Raw genomic sequence first — 21,851 nt, 5'->3', positions numbered from 1 at the left:
TGTCCAGCGTATCCATGCACAGTGGCTTTACTGCCATCTTGGTTATGAGATGATCACGGTGGCACTCGAGTGCTTGAGCCTTCGTTATTTAATCATGGCCCCAAAATACAGGAGTCCTGTGATTAACTTACGAACTACCATAGGTATGTATGTAGAGGAAAAAATTAAGTGTATATAGGGCTAGGTACTCCCTGTGGTGTCGGGAATCCACTGGCGGTGTTAGAAAATGGCCCCTGTGGACATAGAGCATGCCCCTTCAGGTTACCTCCCGAATCTGTCCTCTTTCCAAGCTGGTCACCGTCGGTGGCGAACGAGCTTTTCGTAAAGGGAACGAAGCTTGTGTAAGTGCATGACTACTTCAGCGCCTAACCCTACAGTCCGACACTTGCAGTTACTCGTTGTGATGAATCAGGTCATTGAAAATGACCGCAGGAATAACCATTTTCAGTGTTGCTGAAGCTCTGGTTGAGCCAAAGCTGTTAACATACTGGTCACAAATTCATTCTCGGGCATTTTCTGATCAGTTGCCTAAGAAGCCATGCTATTTTAGAAGCCTGAAAGAGTGGCTACCATTAAAAGTTACTTAGTTATACATATAACTGAAGTTTCATAATTACACAGCTATGCCCATCTGTTGAAATATTTTCGACAACACAGATGAATATACAGAGGCGCAGGACAACTGGTACCAACTGAAGATACACAGAGTAGCACTGAAAATGGTGAAAGTAGCTGAAGTGTGGGGGAGCCTCCCGTAAGGTCGTTAGATCGTAGCCCATTCAGGAAGTTACTATCAAATAGGCTACCGACATTTTACAGAGCCTTTATTTCTCTCAAACACTTCTATCTAGGAAGCCTTCAAGATCTGTCCAGGCAGAATTACCTACGCCTGATCTGAGAACGTTATTAACCTTACTACCGACACTGGGTATCTTTTTGAGTATATTGTTCACCTTACTACTGAGATACTAAGTACCTTGTTTAACCAATGCATTGATAATCACAGACACATGGTTGCTACCAGGTCCAAGAATGACTATGATCTGTGTGCTATTCTAAAATGTTGTAGCAACACATCTTAAGGAGCAGTGTTTTTATTCAAGCTATATAAAGACATTTATACATAAGTACATACATTCATTTAAAATATATAAAGTTCGTTTAGAACAGGCAATTTTTTTGCTTAGGATGTACATTCACAGAGGGAAAAAAAAGTACATCTATTAAAAACAGGTACCACACATCTATATTCACCAAATTGCATTGGTTTAAGAGCATTACTTGACATACACTTCACCCGTTTTTTCATTGTGCGACTTGTGCAAAAGGAATGGAATTATTTACTCAATTGTTTAAATCTTTAAACTATTCATTTAAATAAGTTCAATATTCCATAAATGACAAGCAGCTTAAATAAAAGTTTGATAAGTATCACTAAAGAATTAATAAAATCAGTGAATTTCTCAACAAGGCAGTGTAACACCCATCACTAACCTGACTAAAAGGCCGCACCCGCACTGCGACTGTCACACTGTCAACACTTGACGTAGGCATTCCCATCCATTTCTCATTATCCATGTTGTTTGGTAGAAAAATCATGCAGAAAGCACACTGCTTAGGCGTCACATTAAAACAGTAAAAGCTTCGCCAGCAAATGCAGTTTCTAGATGATCGATGATTAATAGACTGTTCATTACACACTATCAATGACCTGTTATCAATCATTTTACAGCCCTTACTGACTGATGAGTCTTAGAGCCTACATCAAGTATCATGGCCAAGGTACTGCAGAGAACAGGGTGTCTGTTTTTTGCTTTTCCTTTTCTACATCTACTCACACTCTCCCCAACCTCAGTAACCTGTGCCTGAGGTCCTGTGAGAATTTTCCTGTTCTACAACCTGAATATGAAGGGATTTCTGTGGTTCAGTAGCAAGCTCCTTCACAGCAATATTATAAACATTTGTTCAGACCTTTCATCCTATTAGTATTAGGCACACACAAGACACACTCAATATCCAGATTCGTTTTACATCTCCCTCTGTCAAATCCTTTGCTAAGGTTGCAAGTGAGCAGTGAACCGGTCAATCTAACCTGCATTAGTCTTTGAATAATTAAGACTTTAAAGATAAAGAGCCTTTAAGCTTGCTGAATAAGAGATGCCCCGGTATAGCTAACCAATGCATTACTTGGATTATCCATTTGAGGTAGGTTACGCAAAGTCTGTGAAACTACAAAGATGGCAAAATTACATGCCCATAGTTCAATTTTAACATAGTAACAGCCAAAAACAATAAAATACATTTTGTGATTAGAAATCTTAATCACAGAATCAAAGTGCATAAATTATAAAATAGTAACTGTAAAAAGAAGTATCAATAGTTCAATCATCCCCATTTTAAGACTGGTCTAATATTTTAATTACAGAGAAAATGAGACCAATGAGCATATAAAATTATTGAAACAGATGCCCCTCCCTTTCAAAAATCTAACAGACACAAACTACCGTGAAGTATATACTTTATTTAACATTCCAACAATCGATATTTACATATTATATAAACGTATGAAGTCTTAATATAAAATAGAAAAACTGCCGGTACTAAAACAATCACTCCATATGGAGTTACTTTACTTATTGAAGACCTTATGTTTACATAAAAATTCACAATAATTTATATAAATTATTTTCTTCCAAACTAGGTATTTAGTAATCCACAATATCCTGATGACTTTACAAATAGGTGTACATTAAAAACTTGCCAAGAAATTACAGCATTTTTCTGCGTAAAATCTGCTTCGGAAAGGAAGACAGTTTCTTTCTGTTCCTTCCAAGACCTTTTCCCGTCACTTCCGTAGCTTTTCTTGGTTTGCTCTTGACCCCGTCGACTGGGCTTGCTAAGGGAGAAATCAGCCTAATTTCTACAGGAGGAGGTGACCAAGCACTTTCTTTTTCTGTGTTTCTGGGAAAAAAAAAAAAAAAAAGACATGATCAAGTAAGAATCAACACCCGATCCTTTAAAGCTGGCGTCCCGACATGTTGGAAGAAACCTTAGGGGCTGCTTAGTGCTTTCATTTTATTAAACATGTTTCAAGAAACCACTGAAGTGAAGCTAATGAGAAGCAGAGTTAATGTTTCACTACGCCGAATTTTTCTTCCTTTTTTGATTAGAATATTTACAAACAATTCAACAATTATTGAATTTTCCCCTAAATGTTTCAAACGTATTAAAAAATGCTGCTGGATTACAAGGATGGGCCAAGTACCAGTAGCCAGCCCGGGGATGAGAGCCCAGCGAGGCCCGTGTGGCGTATTGGAAATGTAGATTATCAAACCAGCAATTAGCAAATATGTATAGAATTTCACAAACATGAGTTTCTCAAATATATACAATACCAGTTTATATGTAAACAGTGACACCAGTCAGTAGTGTATTAAATCAGCTTTTAGATAAAATGCACCAACTTGTGCTTTTATTAGATTCAACCATGTCTAACTAAGCACAGCATGAACAAGATACTGTGTAACAAATATATCTGACATGGAGTAATTTTCCCATCTATACAGTTTTATTGCTTTTTGTAAAATAACTGCAGAATTTAAAAGTATATCGTTATTTTTTACTAATAGTTACCTAACTTTACTGACAAAGAGGTAAACCATCCCATTTCAAACCTCCCCCACTTGCTGCTTTTCTGAAAAAACGAGAAGGATCCACTGGGAACTAAACATCCTACCATCCTTCTTTCAAAAGGCTTGGGCTTTCATGCTTTTAATATATAGAGAAATCTACCTTCAGCAGTAAAATCCAAGAATGCCAGGGAGCCAGTGCTTGTAAATGCCCCAAAAATTAATCTTTTCTGATGATTAAATCCTTTGTAAAATTAAGTCTTCTCAAATCTAATTTTGAGAAAAAAATGGATAAAAATTACAGAACAAGGCTGGGTGTGATGGCTCGCTCCTGCAATCCCAGCACAGGAGGATCATCTGAGGCCAGGAGTTCAAGACCAGCCCGGCCAACATGACAAAAACCTCGTCTCTACTAAAAATGTGAAAATTAGCCAGGTGTGGTGGTAGACGCCTGTAGTCCCAGCTACTCGTGAGGCGGAGGCATGAGAATCGCCTGAACCTGGGAGGCAAGAGGTTGCAGTGAGCCCAGATGGATCGCACCACAGCACGCCAGCCTGGGCGACACAGTGAAACTCTGTCTCAATCTATCAGTAACAACAGAAAGTCATACTTGCTTGCTTGTTTTGTCTTTGAAGTCCTGATTCCTCTGGCTTTTGGCTTTCCCACAGTTTCTAGTGATTGTGCATCATCATCTTCCTATGGGTTAAAAAATTTTAAAAGTTAAGTATTTAAACACGAGTCTAATTTTAAAACTTCTATCCTGAGACAAGGAAGACCATAGCCCAAACAGTGCTGATGAATTCAAACTCACCACGTCCAATCCTTTCCTCACTCTTTAGTAAAAAAACCTTAGTTATATAGGACTGTTCTTTATTCCTCATTCCCACAATTCACCTCATCTCCAAGTTATCAGTTGTATTTTTGAATGTTTGCACTGTCCTCTGCCCTTCTGTACCCATTCCTTTGTCCATATCCAGGCTCTCACTTTGTAAGAAGTAGACAACCAGAGACTGTTCTTTCCCACCCGCATTTCATCTTTCATAGAAACTGCGTATAATACACACGGGGCTATTCGCTGTTCATGAGCACTCCCCATCTGCCTGCCTTTGCCATGCTGAGTCTTTGCATCTGCTGTTTACTCTGCCAGGAGGAATGCCTGTCTTCTCTAACCTCTGTCTATAGAGTATTTGGATATACATGATTCTCATCATGCCATGAAATGATTAGTATCTCAATTGAACTGTAGGTGCCTGAAAGAGGAGGGGTTTGCCTGATTTTTGTTTACCTTGCCCTTGCAGAGTAAGGGACTCATGGCAGATAATTCAGTAAATACTTATGAATGAACATTTATAAACATAAGGGACTCACACCCAATCCTTCAACTATTTCTTTAAAAAACACACCAGGTAATTCTGATGGGCATTAGATTTAAAAAACTTTTAAAAACTTTTCCACTAACAGGTAATTTAAACTAGCTGCCAGTAAAATATCATCAGTAACACACCACAGATCTGTCTTAAAGGCAGGGTCTCCAAAGGCGTAGAAAACACCATTTTGGGCTTTCAGTATACATGACTGTTTAAGACATTTAGTTAACAAAATTTAAAATCATTAAAATTTAAAATAAATTCTTATTGAAACATTTATTTTTTTTAGAAAGTATGTTTTAACAAACATACAAATGAAAATTGTTTTTTCTTACCAGTTCATCTTCAAGCTTTTTCTTACTGGACGTGTTTTTCTGTCTGCTCCTTAAAGCAGGAGGTGACATGACAAAAGGAGAAGATAAATCCGAAACTAATTCTTTCAGCTGTGCAGGAACCTCTATTTTTTTAGCTAAAAAAAAGTTGAAAAAACAGTGATTTGTATCTTTATATCTGTATCTATATATGTGTGTGTGCATATTACACATATAAAAAACAGTAAGAACTGGAACAAATGATGTACTTTAGAAAGATACAAACACCCCCAAAGACCATTAGTACTGTGACCTAACTTTCCATGTTAGGAGAGAAATGACAGGAAAAACTGCACCATTATCTGGGTGAGCCCTGTGTTTGGACTATCTAATGCTTCTAACTACAAAGTGCTACAGTATAAAGACAGGCCACAAAGGCAGGTCCTCAACTGCTTTAGTCTTTTCCTTTTAATCCCTCCTACTCCTCAAGCTTTCTAGGCAGGGAAAGCATTAATCCTAAACATAACTTGAGCTTGTCTGTGCCAGAACTACTGCTTTTCCAGAGACAATGTTAGTTACAAAGCAGATTTTTTATTTGCATTTTTTTTTTTTTTTTTGAGACTGAGTTTCGCTCTTGTTACCCAGGCTGGAGTGCAATGGCGCAATCTTGGCTCACCACAACCTCCGCCCCCTGGGTTCAGGCAATTCTCCTGCTTCAGCCTCCTGAGTAGCTGGGACTACAAGCACGCGCCACCATGCCCAGCTAATTTTTTGTATTTTTAGTAGAGACGGGGTTTCACCATGTTGACCAGGATGGTCTCGATCTCTTGACCTCGTGATCCACCCGCCTCGGCCTCCCAAAGTGCTGGGATTACAGGCGTGAGCCACCGCGCCCGGCCCAGATTTTTTATTTTCAAAGTGAAACACTTTCTAGCCAGCTCATTCTGAACTACTTGTTCCAGTCAAAGGGAACAGAAAAGTTTATGTACACAGGAGAAAGTGCCAGGTGCAGTGGTTCACAACTGTAATCCCGGCACTTTGGGAAGTTGAGGCAGGAGGATGGCTTGAGGCCAGAAGTTCAAGACTAGTCTGATCGATAAAGTGAGACCCCTGTCTCAACAAAAGTTTAAAAAACAATTAGTCGATGTGGTAGTACACGCCTGTGGCCCCAGCTACTTGGGTGGGTGAGGCAGGAGGATTGCCTGAGCCTGGGAAGTTGAGGCCGCAGTTAGCCACGGTCGTGCCACTGCACTGCAACCTGGGTAAGAGCGTAAAAGGCCAATGGGAAGATATTCCACAAACAACAATTGGGTTAAAATACGGAATTAAAAACATTAAACTATAGAGGCCCCATTTTAAAAATAATTATCAATATAATTACAGAGGAGCACAGGGCAGTTTAACCAGTATGCCGGAGTAAATCCCAGCTTCTGGGCTTTCTGTGAGACCAGAATCAAGTAAAGCTCTCTGTGCATCAGTTTCTATACAGTAGGGTTAGTAACAGCATCTATCTCAGGGCTGTTCCGACTGAAGAACCACAACAGTGCGGCATGGCAGGTGGTAAGTGCTTTACAGACGTTTGCATTTGTTCTTTCAAGAATGTAATTTACAAACCCTTGAAATCAAATTATAGTTCAATGTTATTCAGCTACTGGGGCAGTCAAGAGTTCTATCAGGTATCAAATTCTGCTTTTAAAGCATAGGATTCTTCAAAACAATTTTTTTGTGGGTACACAGTAGGTATATATATTTATAAGCATATGATTTTTTTTTTTTTGAGACAGTTTTGCTCTTGTTGCCCAGACTGGGGTATAATAGTGTGATCTGGGCTCACTGCAACCTCCATCTCCCAGATTCACCCAATTCTCCTGCCTGAGCCTCCCAAGTAACTGGGACAATGGCGCGTGCCACCACGCCCAGCTAATTTTTGTATTTTAGTAGAGATGGGGTTTCACCATGTTGGCCAGGATGGTCTCGATCTCCTGACCTCACGATCCACCTGCCTCAACCTCCCAAAGTGTTAAGATTACAGGTGTGAGCCATCGTGTCCAGCCAAGCATATGATTATTCAAAAAAGAAAAAAATTGTAAGTGATATCAGAAATAAGTCATCTATCTCTGCTCCCAGCTTGTAAATGGCGGAAATGGCAATGGCTAGGTCTACTGGTGGTCCCGCTTTTGGCTTCAAAATACAGATGAACAAAAATATTCCTACAAAAATTATATATTCTATAACTAACTCTCTTCTAGGCTATTTGGAAAAACAACTACTTTTGCTTTTCATAAGCATCACCTAAGCTTTCCTACTCCATTTCAAAGGAATAAATAAGGAAATACACAAATATACTATCACTTGTGAAAATGTTTAGCCTCCACCATTTTCCCCATATGCTTCTATTACAGCACAGATGAGACTTTCTTGTGTGCATGTAAATTCCCTGCCCACCTCTGTTTTGAGTGCTACTTAAGGACTCGGGAGTTCAGAAGACCTAGGTTCAAACCCAATTGTGTGCTAGTAAATGATTCTGAAAATTCAGAGAGAGCTCTGATTTACAGCATTTGCTGATTTCTAAGGTATAAATGTGCCTACTGTGGCCGATGCAAACCATGGTTGGGTTCCAAGTTCTTGGATGTTTAACAAGTGCCTCTGACCAGCCAGCAGTAGCAGCTCCAGGACAACACTTATTACCTGGGTGATGTGAGTGCTCCATCTCACTGAACTTCGATTTCCTCAGTGTGGACAGAAGGAAGTCAAAGTGCCTCTACTTTACTGTGTTGCAGTGGAATCAAATGATACATGAATGTCATGTGTCTAGTGTGGCCTCAGGCATACAGCAGGCCCTTCTTAAGAAGTATGTGCTGTATGAAATGTGAAGCTTCATATACATTCAGCTAGTAAAACACAAAACTCCAAGATAATTTCTTTGCTATGTTTCAATAAAATAAAGGACCACCTCTAGCCTTTCAATCACACAGTCCTTCTGTACCCAGCCTTCTCTGCACCTCCACCCCTATGTAAAAACAAAGTTTGAAATATAGGACGACTTCTCTTCCCAATTCTTCCCAGAGTTGGGAAAAGCTGGTTGAGAGGGCAAAATATAAATAATAAAATAAAGTATAAACAGGCATAAGGGACAGAAAGTATGGTTAACAGTATAAAGGGAAAAGGAAGATAGGAAGCTACATCCTAGAGTGGCAACTGCTTGTTAAAGTAGTAAATACTAACAAGAACCCCCTGTAAGGTATATGTTACCTACCACCTTCATTCTAAGATGAGGACCCCTGTAAAGGTATGCGTTACCTACCACCTTCATTCTAAGATGAGGACCCCTGTAAAGGTATGTGTTACCTACCACCTTCATTCTAAGATGAGGACCCCTGTAAAGGTATACGTTACCTACCACCTTCATTCTAAGAAGAGGAAACAAGGCTCAGGAAGGTTAAATGATTTTCTGCCCAGCAAATAAGTGGCAGAAATGAGAGATCCCAATCTTATCCCCTCCAATCCCATCATCACATTCTAAAATCTGCCTCTTTTTAATATTAAAATATCTGAAAGCAATTCAAACACCCAACAAAAGAGACTTTATCTGTGGCACATTTGTGAGATGAAATGCCAATATAAAATATATATATTACGTTTAAGATTTTGAATTCTTTTTTTGGTGACAGGGTCTCATTGCATCACACAGGCTAGAGGGCAGTGGCGTGATGGCTCACTGCAGCCTCAATCTCCCGGGCTCAAGCCATCCTCACACCTCAGCCTCCCAAGTAGCTAGGACTCTAGGTGCCAGCCACCATACTCAAATCATTGAAAAAAAATTTTTTTGTAGAGATGGGGGTCCCACTAAGTTGCCCAATCTGGATGGATTCTGAAGAACATTTAAGAGTAACTGAGGCCGGGTGCAGTGGCTCATGCCTATAATCCCGGCACTTGGGAGGCCAAGGAGGGCGGATCATCTGAGGTTACGAGTTTGAGACCAGCTGGCCAACATGGTGGAACCACATCTCTACTAAAAAAAAAAAAAAAAAAAAAAAAAAAATTAGCTGGGCCTGGTGGTAATCTCAGCTACTAGTGAGGCTGAGGCAGGAGAATCGCTTGAACCCAGGAGATGGGGACTGCAGTGATCCAAGACTGCACCATTGCACTCCAGCCTGGGTGACAAGAGCAAAACTCTGTCCCAAAATAAATAAATAAGTAAGAGTAACTGAAAATGCTCATGCTCAAATGGGGGAAAAAGCAGAATATATGCATATACATAAACTGTAGGCGTTTAAAACCAACCATACATACGTGCCTGCAAGGAAAATGTGAAGAGTGATTCTTTTGATAGCTGGATGACATACTTCTAGTTTCTAGGTTTCAGTAAGTAGGCATGTATTGTTTTTGTCTTTATTTTGAAACAGGGTCTTGTTCTGTTGCCCAGGCTAGACTGCAGTGGCACACAATCATGGCTCACTGCAGCCCCAAACTCTCAGGCTCAAGTGATCCTCCTGCCTCAGCCTCCCAAGTATGTGGGACCACTGACTAATTTTTATAGTTTTTTTTTTTTTGCCCTACTGCTGCATGTATTTTTAGTTAACAAAAAAAAAAAAAGTTAAAATTAGTAGGTATAGAAATAAAAAATATGTAAAGATGACAAAAATCAGTTACTGAGATGTTTGCTATGCTCTAACAAAATAACCCTTACTTTCGATGCTGACTATACTTCTCCAGTCCTGATGAGCGTATAAGTTATCTTAGTAAATTCCTGCCCCTCCCTGCCAATGTTTCTCATTTTAACTTTTGAGTATCACCTTAATAAAATCAACTTTCAAATATTCTGTCATTTCATTCTCCTCCATGCAAAGCAGAGGTATAACCACACTTTTCTCACACTATGAAGAAATTAAGCTATACTACCAAAATCGAAGATATAATCAAAAATTCTTTGAGTCGGGAGGGGAGAGGAGGATCCCCTATAGCTACAAATCATTTTTAGGACAAATTATCAATTATTATGCGGAGGGTCATTTTCCTGGGCTCAAGCTGTAACAACATTAACAACTAAGTCATCTACTTTATTTACAAGGCCCTGGACTGCTTTGCTGAAATTCAAATATTAAACTGTAACTTAAACAATCAACTACATGGCGCGGGTGCCATGGCTCATGCCTGTAATCCCAGCACTTTGGGAGGCCAGGGCTGGCAGATCACTTGAGGTCTGGAGTTCCAGATAAGCCTAGCCAGCATAGTGAAAAGCCATCTCTACAAATTAAAAAAATCAGCTGTAATCCCAGCTACTATGGAGGCTGAGGTAGGAGAATTGCTTGAACCTGGGAAGCAGAGGTTGCAGTGAGCTGAGATCGTGCCACTGTACTCCAGCCTGGGCGACAGAGCAAGACTCCACCTCAAAAAAACAAAACAAAACAAAAAAACCCTACATTTTGTTTACCTAATCATAAACACTTTTACAGAGAGTTACTCTAATGGGGTCTATTCAGCCACACCAGTATCTTTTTAGGCATCTCTAAGGCACCTCCTAGTGAAATTTTATTACTGCAGACATATTGTGTATCTGTTTGTGAGAGGTCACCCCTGCAGAGAAGGTCTGATCTACACCACCAACCAAATACAGCCTTAGCTCACCAGTGACAACAAAGGAAGGCCTCATTGAAAATGAAGGCATGTAGATGTGCCAGTTTATGGACAATGGTGAATATGGATTGAAATTATTTCTGTATCTTAACAAAATGTTACTGGTGTTTCCCTTCACAACAATTTGGGCTTGTGGGTATCACTGGGGCATGAGTCAAATGCAGCGGTACTTAGGAGATTAAAAATGCTCACTCTATTTTGGGAAAAACTTAAAAGTCACATTATTTATAAAAGTCAAAGAAGAGAAATTACACTATTTTAAAAAATAAATCTATGTTAAGTGAGTTACAGAATTTAAAAAGTTATGTTAACCATACTGAAGAACTGAATCTCAAAATAAACTCTGAAACATGAAAACTTTAAACTTTACTACTAAAAAAGATCAATTTTGGTTTGAGGGGAGGAGGAGAAAATCCTCTATAGCTACAAATCATTTTTAGGACAGATAATTAACCAAGTTTCAAGCTGAAGACTGAATGAGAGAAAAACTCTGTTTTGCAGAGAAAGAAAAGTACCTTTTGCTTTCCTTGGAACTTCTGACACTGGAGAAAATAAAGGCTCACTTTTTGGTTCAGGCAGCAAGAGGGCCTTGCTGGCTCTAGTCCTTGTGCTACGGGAGGATTTGGTAGAGGAAGCTGTGGCAAGCAACCTTTCTTCTCGGTCCTTCGTTTCTGTGTGTGTCATTTCGTCGATGCGCTCTTCTGATACTGAGTGTAATGAACGCTTTTGGCTTTGATTTTCAGTCCTTTTTGTGACCTTCTTCTTAGAACTTATCACCAGTGAAAGTTCCTCATTTGGCACTAAAATGGATTTTCCTAAAGCTGGTTTTCCAACATCAGTATTTTCATTTTTAGCTGGGGTACTTCTTGTAGACCGCCTTTTAATGCCGGGAGCTTCTCTCTTCTTGGGACTTCTCTGTTCCTTTACAGTCTTAGCTCCTGCATCTTCAGGTGGATTTATTTTTCTTTGTCTACCACGTTTCCTAGGCATGGCAGACATATCAAATGCTGCTTGCAGAGTCAACTGAGATGAGTCGAGGCTGGAGCCTTCTCCCACATCTGATGGTTTGGCCCCCCTCCCTCTGACACGTCTAATACAGTGAACAGGCAGCCGCTCATCACTGCGTTTCTCATCTTGCTTATTTCCTGTACTTTCAGAAGCATCTAAATTAGCACTTCTCAATTTTCTGACAGTTCTGCGAGGAGTTGCTACTTTACTAACTTTTAGATCATTTATAATTTCAACACTTTCCTGATTTTCTAAAGGTCTTTTAATTCTTCTAGGAGTCCTTTTTGTAATCAATGAAAGCTTAACTTCTTTTTTAGACGTTTCTTCAACTGCTGGTTCCAAGAGCTGAGATGATTTGAATCTTTTTGATTCCCTACCTGTAGCAATCTGTAATTCTTGTTCCACAGAACTGGTATTTTCTAGTATGTCTTGACTAACTTTCTTTCTCCTTCCTCTCCTGGGAGTAACAGACTGTTGAGGTATTTGCTGGTTCTGAGGTATGTCTTTAACATCAGAATAGGTGTTTTCAGAAGCTTCAGAAATTCCTTCTGCCTTCCTAGTTTTCTTCTTAACTGATTGCCCTGGCCTCTTAGGAGTAGCAGCGCCTGCTGATGCTTCCTGTTGTGCTGACTGGATACTTGTGTTTCGGATCCGCTGTCCTCTCGTCCGAGTTTTGGAGGAAACCATGTCATCGACCTGGCTGACGTTTATAGTCACTGTGCTTGTTTCCTGAGCAGTCTTAAATGCAGATCTGACCACCTTAGTGGGACACATTACCTTCTGGCTTACTAAAGGTATCGTTTCATGAATGGACTGTTCCGCTGTATCTGCAGTAATTTCTTTACTTCTTGTGTCTTTAATTACATCTAGTAAATTTTCTGCAATTGCTACTTTAATTGGTTCAGGCACATATGGTAAAGTCTCTACTTTTTGGGTGTTTTGGTCACTAGTCATGATAGACGGCAAATCTGCAACTTGTCCATGATTATCATTTTCCCCACTGTATACAGGTTTTTCCTCAGCTGCGGTGTCAGCTGCTTTAGGTAACACATCAGATGATGCAAAATCACCTGGCTCAACTTCTCCTTCTTCACCTTCCAGTATCAAGGTAAAGTTGCTCTGAGCCACAAAAAGTTCCCCGTCTACTTCGGCAATGTCACACTCAGCAGTGTCTTTATTGTCAGCTAAGTCACAAAACTGTTGGTCAATAGTATCAAAATTATACTGAAGCTTAAGTGTTCCAGAGGGATATAACTCATTAAATGCAAGATTCCTAGCTGCCTCTGAATCTTGAGCTTCAAGCTTTTCTTGTTCAATCACCTAAATGAATTAAAGATAAGAGACTGGTTAAATAATTTTAATATATATTTTAACTTGAAGCACACAGGTTTTTGATGACCCTTGGCTGTGTGCCTTTTAAAACATAAATTATATTTAATATGGCATATGCTTATGGGTTTACTTTAGAAAACATCCCTTTAAGCAATCAGTTTCTCATTTAGTCAAAATAACTAGATAGAAAGACTTTGAAATTATGACTGAAATTTAACTAGAAATTCCACATTTCCCTGGCTAAAAAGACAGTCAACAAAACCTTGAAAATTATGACGCTAACAGTTCTGAGAACATTTAAGGACTTATTCTACTCTCACCCAAGAAAAAAAATTACCCAGAGAAAAAGCAATAACCCCCAAACTGTGTTTTAATGATATTCCCCAAATTCCCTAACTATCCACACTTTTCTAAACAGCACGATCCCCAGAAGGTTGAAGAACAGTTCACATACATAAGCTCCCTTGGGCTAGACTCAATCCTCTTCCCTTTGCTGGGGCTGCATAAACCATGAAATTCCTAAGGCTTTCAAGTTCAGTACCTCTCCTGCAAGGGTTTGGTGGAAGAAGGAATGGTCCTTGCATTTACCTTTTGGTAAGGGAAGGGGAGAAAAAGGAGGAGGTAGAAAGTAACAGAGAGATCTCCTGACCAAGAAGGTAGAACATTACCACCCACCTAGACAATGACATTTTCCCACTCCCCAAACAATCAGTGAGATGACAGACTGGAAATAACCTAGAAATCAAATTCCCACTTACACCATACCCACAATTTTTATTAGCCTCCCAACTAAAGGTATTGGAACTTCACTCATCTACTTGGCAGTCGGAATACTCATTAGGATGACTATGGATAACTGATATTTTTATGAGTTAAGAAACTTCCCAAATTCTACACCGTAAAATTTCTATAAATGATCAGAAGAGGTTTTTTTTAAATCTTAAAATTTATTACTTATAAGTTGCCTGCTGATAATAAAAGATTTGGTATAACAGAATTTTTTAAAAACTCTTAAGTCACATTAAGGAGCAAAAAATCCTTTCCGGAGTGTACAGATGTTCAACAGCAGCCAGCTGACTATCATTCTCCCGCTAAGGATGCATGGGGGGGGAATCATCTGTATCCATGTATTTACATGGGCTTATGACTAAAAAATCCTTTCATTTGAACCAGATTAGCAAAAATTAAGTTGGTGAAAGTATGGCTTCTTTAACACATCCTTTTGGTTTTCATAAAAACCAATTTTTTTTTTTTTTTTGGAGACAGGATTTTGCTGTTGCCCAGGCTGGTCTTGAACTCCTGGGCTCAAAGTCCTCCCTTCTCAAACTCCTGAGTAGTTGGGACTACAGGCAACTGCCACAACACCCACCTTGAAGGCCAATTTCTTAAAGGATGTGTTTTTATATTCCACAAAATATTTATACACTTATTTTTTGAACCCAGATTTTTATGACGAAGTTTTTATGTAGCAGGCAAACGAGTGAACATGCTAGGTTTGAACCTCTGTGTCTTCAAGCAACTAACGCAAAACTGAAAGACTGACAAAGAAGTAAAAAATTAATTTTTTTACATGAATTTCTTGAGTATCAGGAGGGCTGTCAGAAATTGGACGCTTTTCTTCTGGGAAGTCAACACTTTCTTCTAGTCCATCAACTTCTATTTCATGATCTGCTTTTAAGTTAAGCCTAGGCTCAGAGATAACAGGACCTTCAGAGTTGCCACTATCACCAAGGACATCAGCCATAGCTGAAAGAAAAGTGAGAATGAATCTTTTACATTTAAACTGAAAAATAAATCTACACACAATTAAGGGAACCACCAGAAAGGAAAAAGTGACAATGAACTTGAATATTATATTAATAAACTCTCACACTGCCAGGAAGTCTGCAAATTCTTAATACATACCTTTCCACAGAGATAAAAGATACATTTCACATTTTAAAATGATAACATTGGTTTTTCTCAACGGGAAGAGAATTCCTGCCCTTATCAGGAAACTTTTAACATGAACTGCTTCGAGGAAGTTCAGGCACTTGTTCCGTATTCACCAGGTGACTACCAGCTATCCTCGTAGAGTAATTACAGAATTACATGAGGAACAAGCAATCTGGGCTTTGATATGACCAGAAAGAAGAATGAATCACTTTCTGTTAGCAGAAAACACTTAAAATTTTGAGTATAAATGTACTCTACCACTTTAAAAAAAATAATTTTTCGGCTCACTTAAAAAGAAATTCCTTCTTTCATCTTCCCCTTTGCCAAAGCTTAGTATGTCGTTAGCAAACATAGGTGATATAAATATTTGGGTGTAGAGTTTGCAAACGACACAAAATACCACGAGGGGGAAGATGATAACTAAACATCCTTTAGTGTTTAACAACAACAACAAATCAATAAAAAAGCACAAAAATAAAAGATGAACTAGGAAAAACTACATTTTAATGGATAATGGAGCTGTTATCCCTAACGTGAATACTAATCAAATTGAAAGGAAAGCAAGCTTGTTACCTTCTCATCAAATACATGAAGTATACAAACTTTATTGGATACAACAATAAAGTATTAAAAATCTGTATATACTCCGTGACCCAACAAGTCCATGGTTAAAAAACTGACACAGAATGTAATGTGCAAAGACACAGGCATATTCACTGCAGAAACAGCAAAACCCCGGAATGGTGATCGGCCCACATGTTCAGCAATAAGCAATGAGTTAAGCACAGAACATCTATACTGTGGAACACTGTTAGAGCTGTTACAAAGAACAGAATTAATCTATTTTACTGACAGAAAAATGTCTTAAATATATTGAGAAAAGAACATTGCTTTTTTGATAATAAATGTATTAATAATGATTATTTATAACAGCTAACATTTATTAAACTTCAGGTACCAAGCACTACACGAAACACTTTATATGCAAATGACTTAATCCTGACCACTCTATGAAATAGGTGTTATTAATATTTCCATTTAGAACTATTAATATTTTGCCAACAAAAAAACAGAAGTATAGCCCCTAAGTGCAGAACTGGGTTATGAACCCAAACATGCTGGCTCAGGCCCCCGCACGCTTTAGCCGCCATAGTATCTCCTCTTGCAACACCTGGGGGGAAATATGCACAGAAAACCAAAGTTTGGGAAAGACCCTTTAAATTAATTACGGACCCTTAAAACGGGTGACCAGCTTGTTATTTTACATGTTAGACAATTCCCTCTGTATCACTCTATCATCATGTATGACCTCAGTCAGGTGACAAAAGCAAGTCTGCGGAAGCCTGTCCCAAGCCCCACTCATAATGCATGAGGGACGAAGACGCAACAGTTAACAGCATGTGCTCTTGAGTCACAGGACAACCATGTCACAGTTAGTGCTGTGAGGAGTCAATGGGTTCACATGCACATGATTAGACAAATTCCGGGCATACATTCAAGGTGTCTGCTTCCCCTAAATCCAACCTAAGCTCCTTGAGAAAAACGTATCTTCCTCATCTCTGTATAGCCAGAATAGGCCCTCACAAAAATGCTCATTGAATTAAAAAAAGTAAATTCCATATATTTAATTTCCCTGGAGCATATAGAGTCATTTGTGATTTTCTAGTAATGAAAAGTCAACTTTGGCCTTAAGTTATCACAAACACAAAATAAAAACTCTTTGGAGTCCAAGAAGATCAAATCTCAGGGATGCAGCTGGCTGTGGACTAGTAATTTACTTGTTCTTTTTTCATATTTCTTGTGGAAAATATGTCCACAAAAACCATTCTAAGACTTTCAACATTAGAGCCACAGAATGCCTTACAAGCAACCCACTGAGAGTTGACACATCTCCTCAGAATACTTTACTTTTATGCCAGGAAAGCTGACCAGAGAGGGAGGAATAATTGAGGGGGAAAAATATGAATAACAGAATAGATTCTTTTGTTCTAAGAATAGAAAGCTCTTTACTCAAAACACAAAAATGGAATAATCCTAAAGTCAAAATAATACCTACATTTATCGTCAGTTGCTCCAACCGCAGAGATACAGGTTTCAGCAGATGTTAATCCTTTGTCCAGCACTGGTGCCTTGGACTTCTGGGTAAAGATTTTCCTTTAGAAAAAGAAATACACACTTAGTGTCTAAGAAGATCCCATCTGCTTCATCCTGCTTTATAGTCCTACCCCCTAACCTGCCATTTTAGTGATGTACAACTGAGGTTCAGAGAATACGATTCAAATTAATTCTGAACAACAATATAAAATTGACAAGTGAATTTAGAAACAATGCTGTACTTGTTTTTCCTATCTTCTAATATTTTAACTCGTTTGTCAACAAAAGTCGAAATGACATTACTTTAAAATGCCTGTCAGGATACATTATATTTAAGCCAAGTTTTAATCGTCTGTGGCCGCAGTTTTCAAGTAAGTCTGTCAAGTATTATGGAATATTTCCTATGAACTCAGTAGAAGAAAGGTTCAATAGTTTAATGCGACCTGGAAATAGTATGATAAACGACTCAGAATAAGAGACCAATAAAACCTGTATTAATCCATATGATGAAAATAAATCCTGGAATATGATGACAGTGCTCCTTGACCTTTCTCAAAACCCAATTAAAGGATGCTAGTTTTAAAAATCAGGACAAATAGTATTTTAAGGTAAATTCAAGAAAAAGCAGGTGTTTAAAATGTATAGATTTTACAATAAGAATAACTAACAGTGACACATCCCCACAAAATATCAAGTTAGTTTCTATTTTAAAAGGAACTAATTAGCTAAGATAGTGAATATGCACCTAGATTCTCACTGGTAATTCTCACGAGATTCCTTTTCATGTGATTGTTCTTTGCTTTGCAATTTCCATCAAAGCCATTGTAATAAATAACATGTTTTCATTAAAATTCAAAAAACATTAGAATGATAAAATAATTTGGATAATCCTTTTATATTGGCTTCTTTTACTTTTTCCAGGCAGGCCTGGCAAAGATTCCAGCTAATAATCTAGATGCCTCAGGAGTAAAGCACGTGATTTAGTTCAATGTACAAGGGGTGACTATCATGATATTGAATTGTATAGGTGGTCTGGAAAGTCCCTTTCATTATTTATAAATTAATGAACCATTTATAATGTAAATTATGTTTTATGTGGGTTAGTTTCACTGAATCACCCTCACTACTACTTGGTAATTGAAGCTGTCCCTGTTTTGTATCCTCTACAACGGTGCTATTCAAAGTGCTGATATGCAATCTGTGTCAGTCTTACAACGAGACAAGGCGCTCTTGCCAGAAGGCGAATCAGTTACTTCACTAACCATACTGATTAGTACAGCTGACTTTCGGTACAGGAAGCAGAGCACCGACTTATATTCCAAGGCACGCTGTTTATCTTGTTGCAGAACATGAACTAAAACTCTCACCAATCTGCTTGACCATGCTTTCAATACATCGTCTAGTAAGGTGTTAATTATTTGGGAGTATAATGTGCCGACCGGTTGTTAAACACAAACTTAAGAGTCATGTATTGAACAAATGAAAGGAAATAAAACTGTCATCTCCCCTGTGCTCTACTTTGGGCTACCTGCAAGAGTCCTGTGCCTGATCATCCTGAAACCACTGGAAAGCAGAGGGCATGGAGGAATGCACAGCCGGGAGTGAAGCTTTTGGTCTCAACAAAAACAGAATCACCGAAGAATATTAAGAGTTCTGCCTCAATTTATCATGTCTCTCTATATTCCCGAAATGTCTAGTAGCACTGCAAAAATGTCATAGTAACCACTAAATAATATACAACTATACAACTAAACCTCTTTTAAAACGGCCAACATTATCAAAATGGAGATCTAACACAAAATCTAACATGCACAGAATATTTCACTTCTGGTTCACAATTTCATTAAACTTCTTTTAAAAAGTATTTTTGAATTTTTCTCCGTAAACTTACCCTTCATGGACTGACGGTCCACAACCCTGAATGGGGCTTAAGTGATTCAGTTCTGAAAATGCCTCCTCTGCAACTAGATCTTTTGTTTCCACACCTTCTAAATTGCCTGTAAGTCACACAGACAAGAACATTATTTATGCTAAATGCTTAGTGATTACTGGTATCTTGTGTGGATAACCACCACCCCCTGCCCAGGCACCAAGGAAGGAAAGTTAAGCAGACCCCCAGCACAATTAGTGCCTGAAGAATATCTTAGTTTCTAATGTTACTACTCAGTTATTTCCTTTTACATAATCCTTTATATACAATCATACTAGTTTATAATTGGAACAGTTCGTGCCTGAAGAATATCTTACTACTCAGTTATTTCCTTTTCTATCTATCTATCTATCTATCTATCTATCTATCTATCTATCTATCTATCTATAATATCTTAGTTCATAGTTGGAGGAATGTCTAGAGCAGACACGGTACAGAGCATGAATTACGGGAAAAACAGCTCTACATACATAATCATACCTTGTTTATAGTCGGAGGAATGTCTACAGCAGACACGGTACAGAGCATGAATTAATGGAAAAAGTTATACCAGGACAAGAATCTATGGCCCAGGCAGTAGTGCCCCTGCCTGAAAGGGCATGTGCTACATGGCAGGCTGGCCCAGGGCAGCTTTCAGTATAATAAATATGCCCGCTGCACGGCAGGCTTGGAACAAGAGCCACTCCTCCTGTAAGGGAGTTGCAGTATCTTGTGCCCAGTTCTTATGGAAAGCTAGCCTCTGGCCGGCAATCCCGCGAGCATCCAAGGGCTTAAAACCCCTCCTGTATAATTGCGCCTTGGTGGCTGTATAACCTGTCAGCTCTCTAGCGACTGTGCGGACTCAAAGCATGCTCCTACAGAAATCACTGGAAGCTGCCAGCAGGTGACGGCAGACCCTGTCAGCTGTGTTGCCGCTGTACTGACTCAAAGCGTCCTCCTACAGAAATTCTTAGAAGTTGCCTGCCTCTAGATAAGAGATGTTATACACTGCACCCTCCGTGCTACGCACCGCCCAGCACCGCCCACCTCCTTGGTGACCTAATGGGGGTAGGCCATGTGAATATCTTGACCCTATCACTCTCCTTAAAATGACCCCACTCACTACCCTGCCACCTGACCTATACCCAATAAACACAGACGCTTCTGGACACTCGGGGCCCCGCCTGTCTCTGCTCAAATGACACTGGCCCTCTGAGCCCAGCTGCGCTTTCTCTGTCCTTCTATGTCTTCCTCTTTATTTCTTGGATCCGGAGCCTCAGCACAGCGACAGGGACACCCCATGATCCTGTACGGCCTGACCCTACAATCTTGCATTATTACTTTTTAAAATTGTGTTGGGTCTGCTGCTTTGTTCTTTTAGGCTGACTGCTGTGTTATCAGACTGCTAACACTTTCTTCTAATCCTCAGAGCCTAGCTCAAGAGCCTCCCTTAACCTCTCGCTTTTCACTTTTTGCTGAACAGGCACTAATGCAACTGTTTTACATATATTAACTCACTTAATCCTCAACATTCAAACAAGCAGAGAAGAAAACCGAAGCCTGGGGTTATACTGCCTACCCCAGCTCATGACGCGTAATCAGTAAGTAGCTGAGCTAGGATTCGAATCTAGCCTGCGTCACTCTAGTCAGTGCTACAGAAACCTCCCTACCAAAAATACTGATTTCTATTTGAGAGTGCCTAACATTGTTAGGAATAATCCGTGAAGATAATGGTACGGACGTTCTTTTAATAGCTACCATGTAAATATTTTAGTAGAACAAGGCACATCAAAAGAGCAGTGAAGGCCAGGAGCGGTGGCACATGCCTCAGCTCCAGCTACTTGGGAGGCTGAGTCAAGAGAACTACTTGAACCCAGGAGGCAGAGGTTGCAGTGAGATGAGATAGCCCCACTGCACTCCAGCCTGGGTGACAGAGCAAGACTCTGTCATATATATATATATATATATATATATATATATATTAAAAAAAAGGTTGTGTAAATTTCTAGACATTTAGGAGCGTACTCCTAGAAGTTCTTAGAGCAAGCAATTAACAGTGCCCATGCTTACTAAGTAAAACTATCATAGTCCAAACTTCAGTGGGCTCACCTCTTAAACCACCTAAGACACAGATTTTTACATAGTGTGTGTTTTTACAACTTTAGAGGTACCAGTTACCTTTAAATAACCTTGTTAAAACTGTATGTAGGGTAAGAAACATACAAATAGGCTAAGTTTTCTGATCCACCAATTCTTGGTCAAGTCTCTTCCCTTCACTAGTGTTCCCCTGGCCCCCCATCCCTCCAACATAGCACAAACCAAACTGGACTGTAAGTGTTTGTCAATATAGTCCACCATGCTCTACGTGACATGGGAGCAGGTGCCGTTTCTACTTTATTATCTTCAATGCCCCGAATAAACATAGTAGGAGCTAACTGGCATACATTAGGGACTCAAAAAATTTTTTTGAAAATGAATATGAATGTACTAGCCACTGAACTAGTTTTTTTTTTTTTCTTCTTTGAGACAGGGTCTCATTCTCTTGCCCACGCGGGAGTGCAATGGTGCAATCATGGCTCACTGCATCCTCAACCTCAACCTCCTGGGCCCAAGTGATCCTCCCCTCTGT

General features: G+C 39.3%; 1 protein-coding gene across 5 annotated transcripts in view; it reads right to left on the bottom strand.

Annotated features, from left to right (window-relative positions):
- Window positions 1–1,078: 1,078 nt before the first annotated feature.
- AHCTF1 (AT-hook containing transcription factor 1) overlaps window positions 1,079–21,851 on the bottom strand; it is an 84,345-nt gene continuing 63,572 nt past the window's right edge. For 2 of the 5 annotated variants that reach the window (XM_008985681.5, XM_002760840.7), the window contains exons 30-36: window positions 19,205–19,310; window positions 17,276–17,373; window positions 14,855–15,030; window positions 11,460–13,272; window positions 5,332–5,465; window positions 4,240–4,325; window positions 1,079–2,961 (exon numbers count right to left, since the gene is read on the bottom strand). In XM_008985681.5, coding sequence (XP_008983929.4) covers window positions 2,769–2,961; window positions 4,240–4,325; window positions 5,332–5,465; window positions 11,460–13,272; window positions 14,855–15,030; window positions 17,276–17,373; window positions 19,205–19,310 — 2,606 coding nt within the window. In that variant the 3' untranslated portion in view covers window positions 1,079–2,768. Of the gene's footprint in view, window positions 2,962–4,239; window positions 4,326–5,331; window positions 5,466–11,459; window positions 13,273–13,738; window positions 13,873–14,854; window positions 15,031–17,275; window positions 17,374–19,204; window positions 19,311–21,851 lie in introns of all 5 variants that reach the window. The other 3 variants (XM_078357165.1, XM_078357166.1, XM_008985682.5) reach the window with 3 other exon arrangements.

This window comes from Callithrix jacchus, chromosome 19, assembly GCF_049354715.1.
Source record: "Callithrix jacchus isolate 240 chromosome 19, calJac240_pri, whole genome shotgun sequence".
Lineage (NCBI taxonomy): Eukaryota > Metazoa > Chordata > Mammalia > Primates > Cebidae > Callithrix > Callithrix jacchus.
This window is presented reverse-complemented; position numbering and strand designations above follow the sequence as displayed.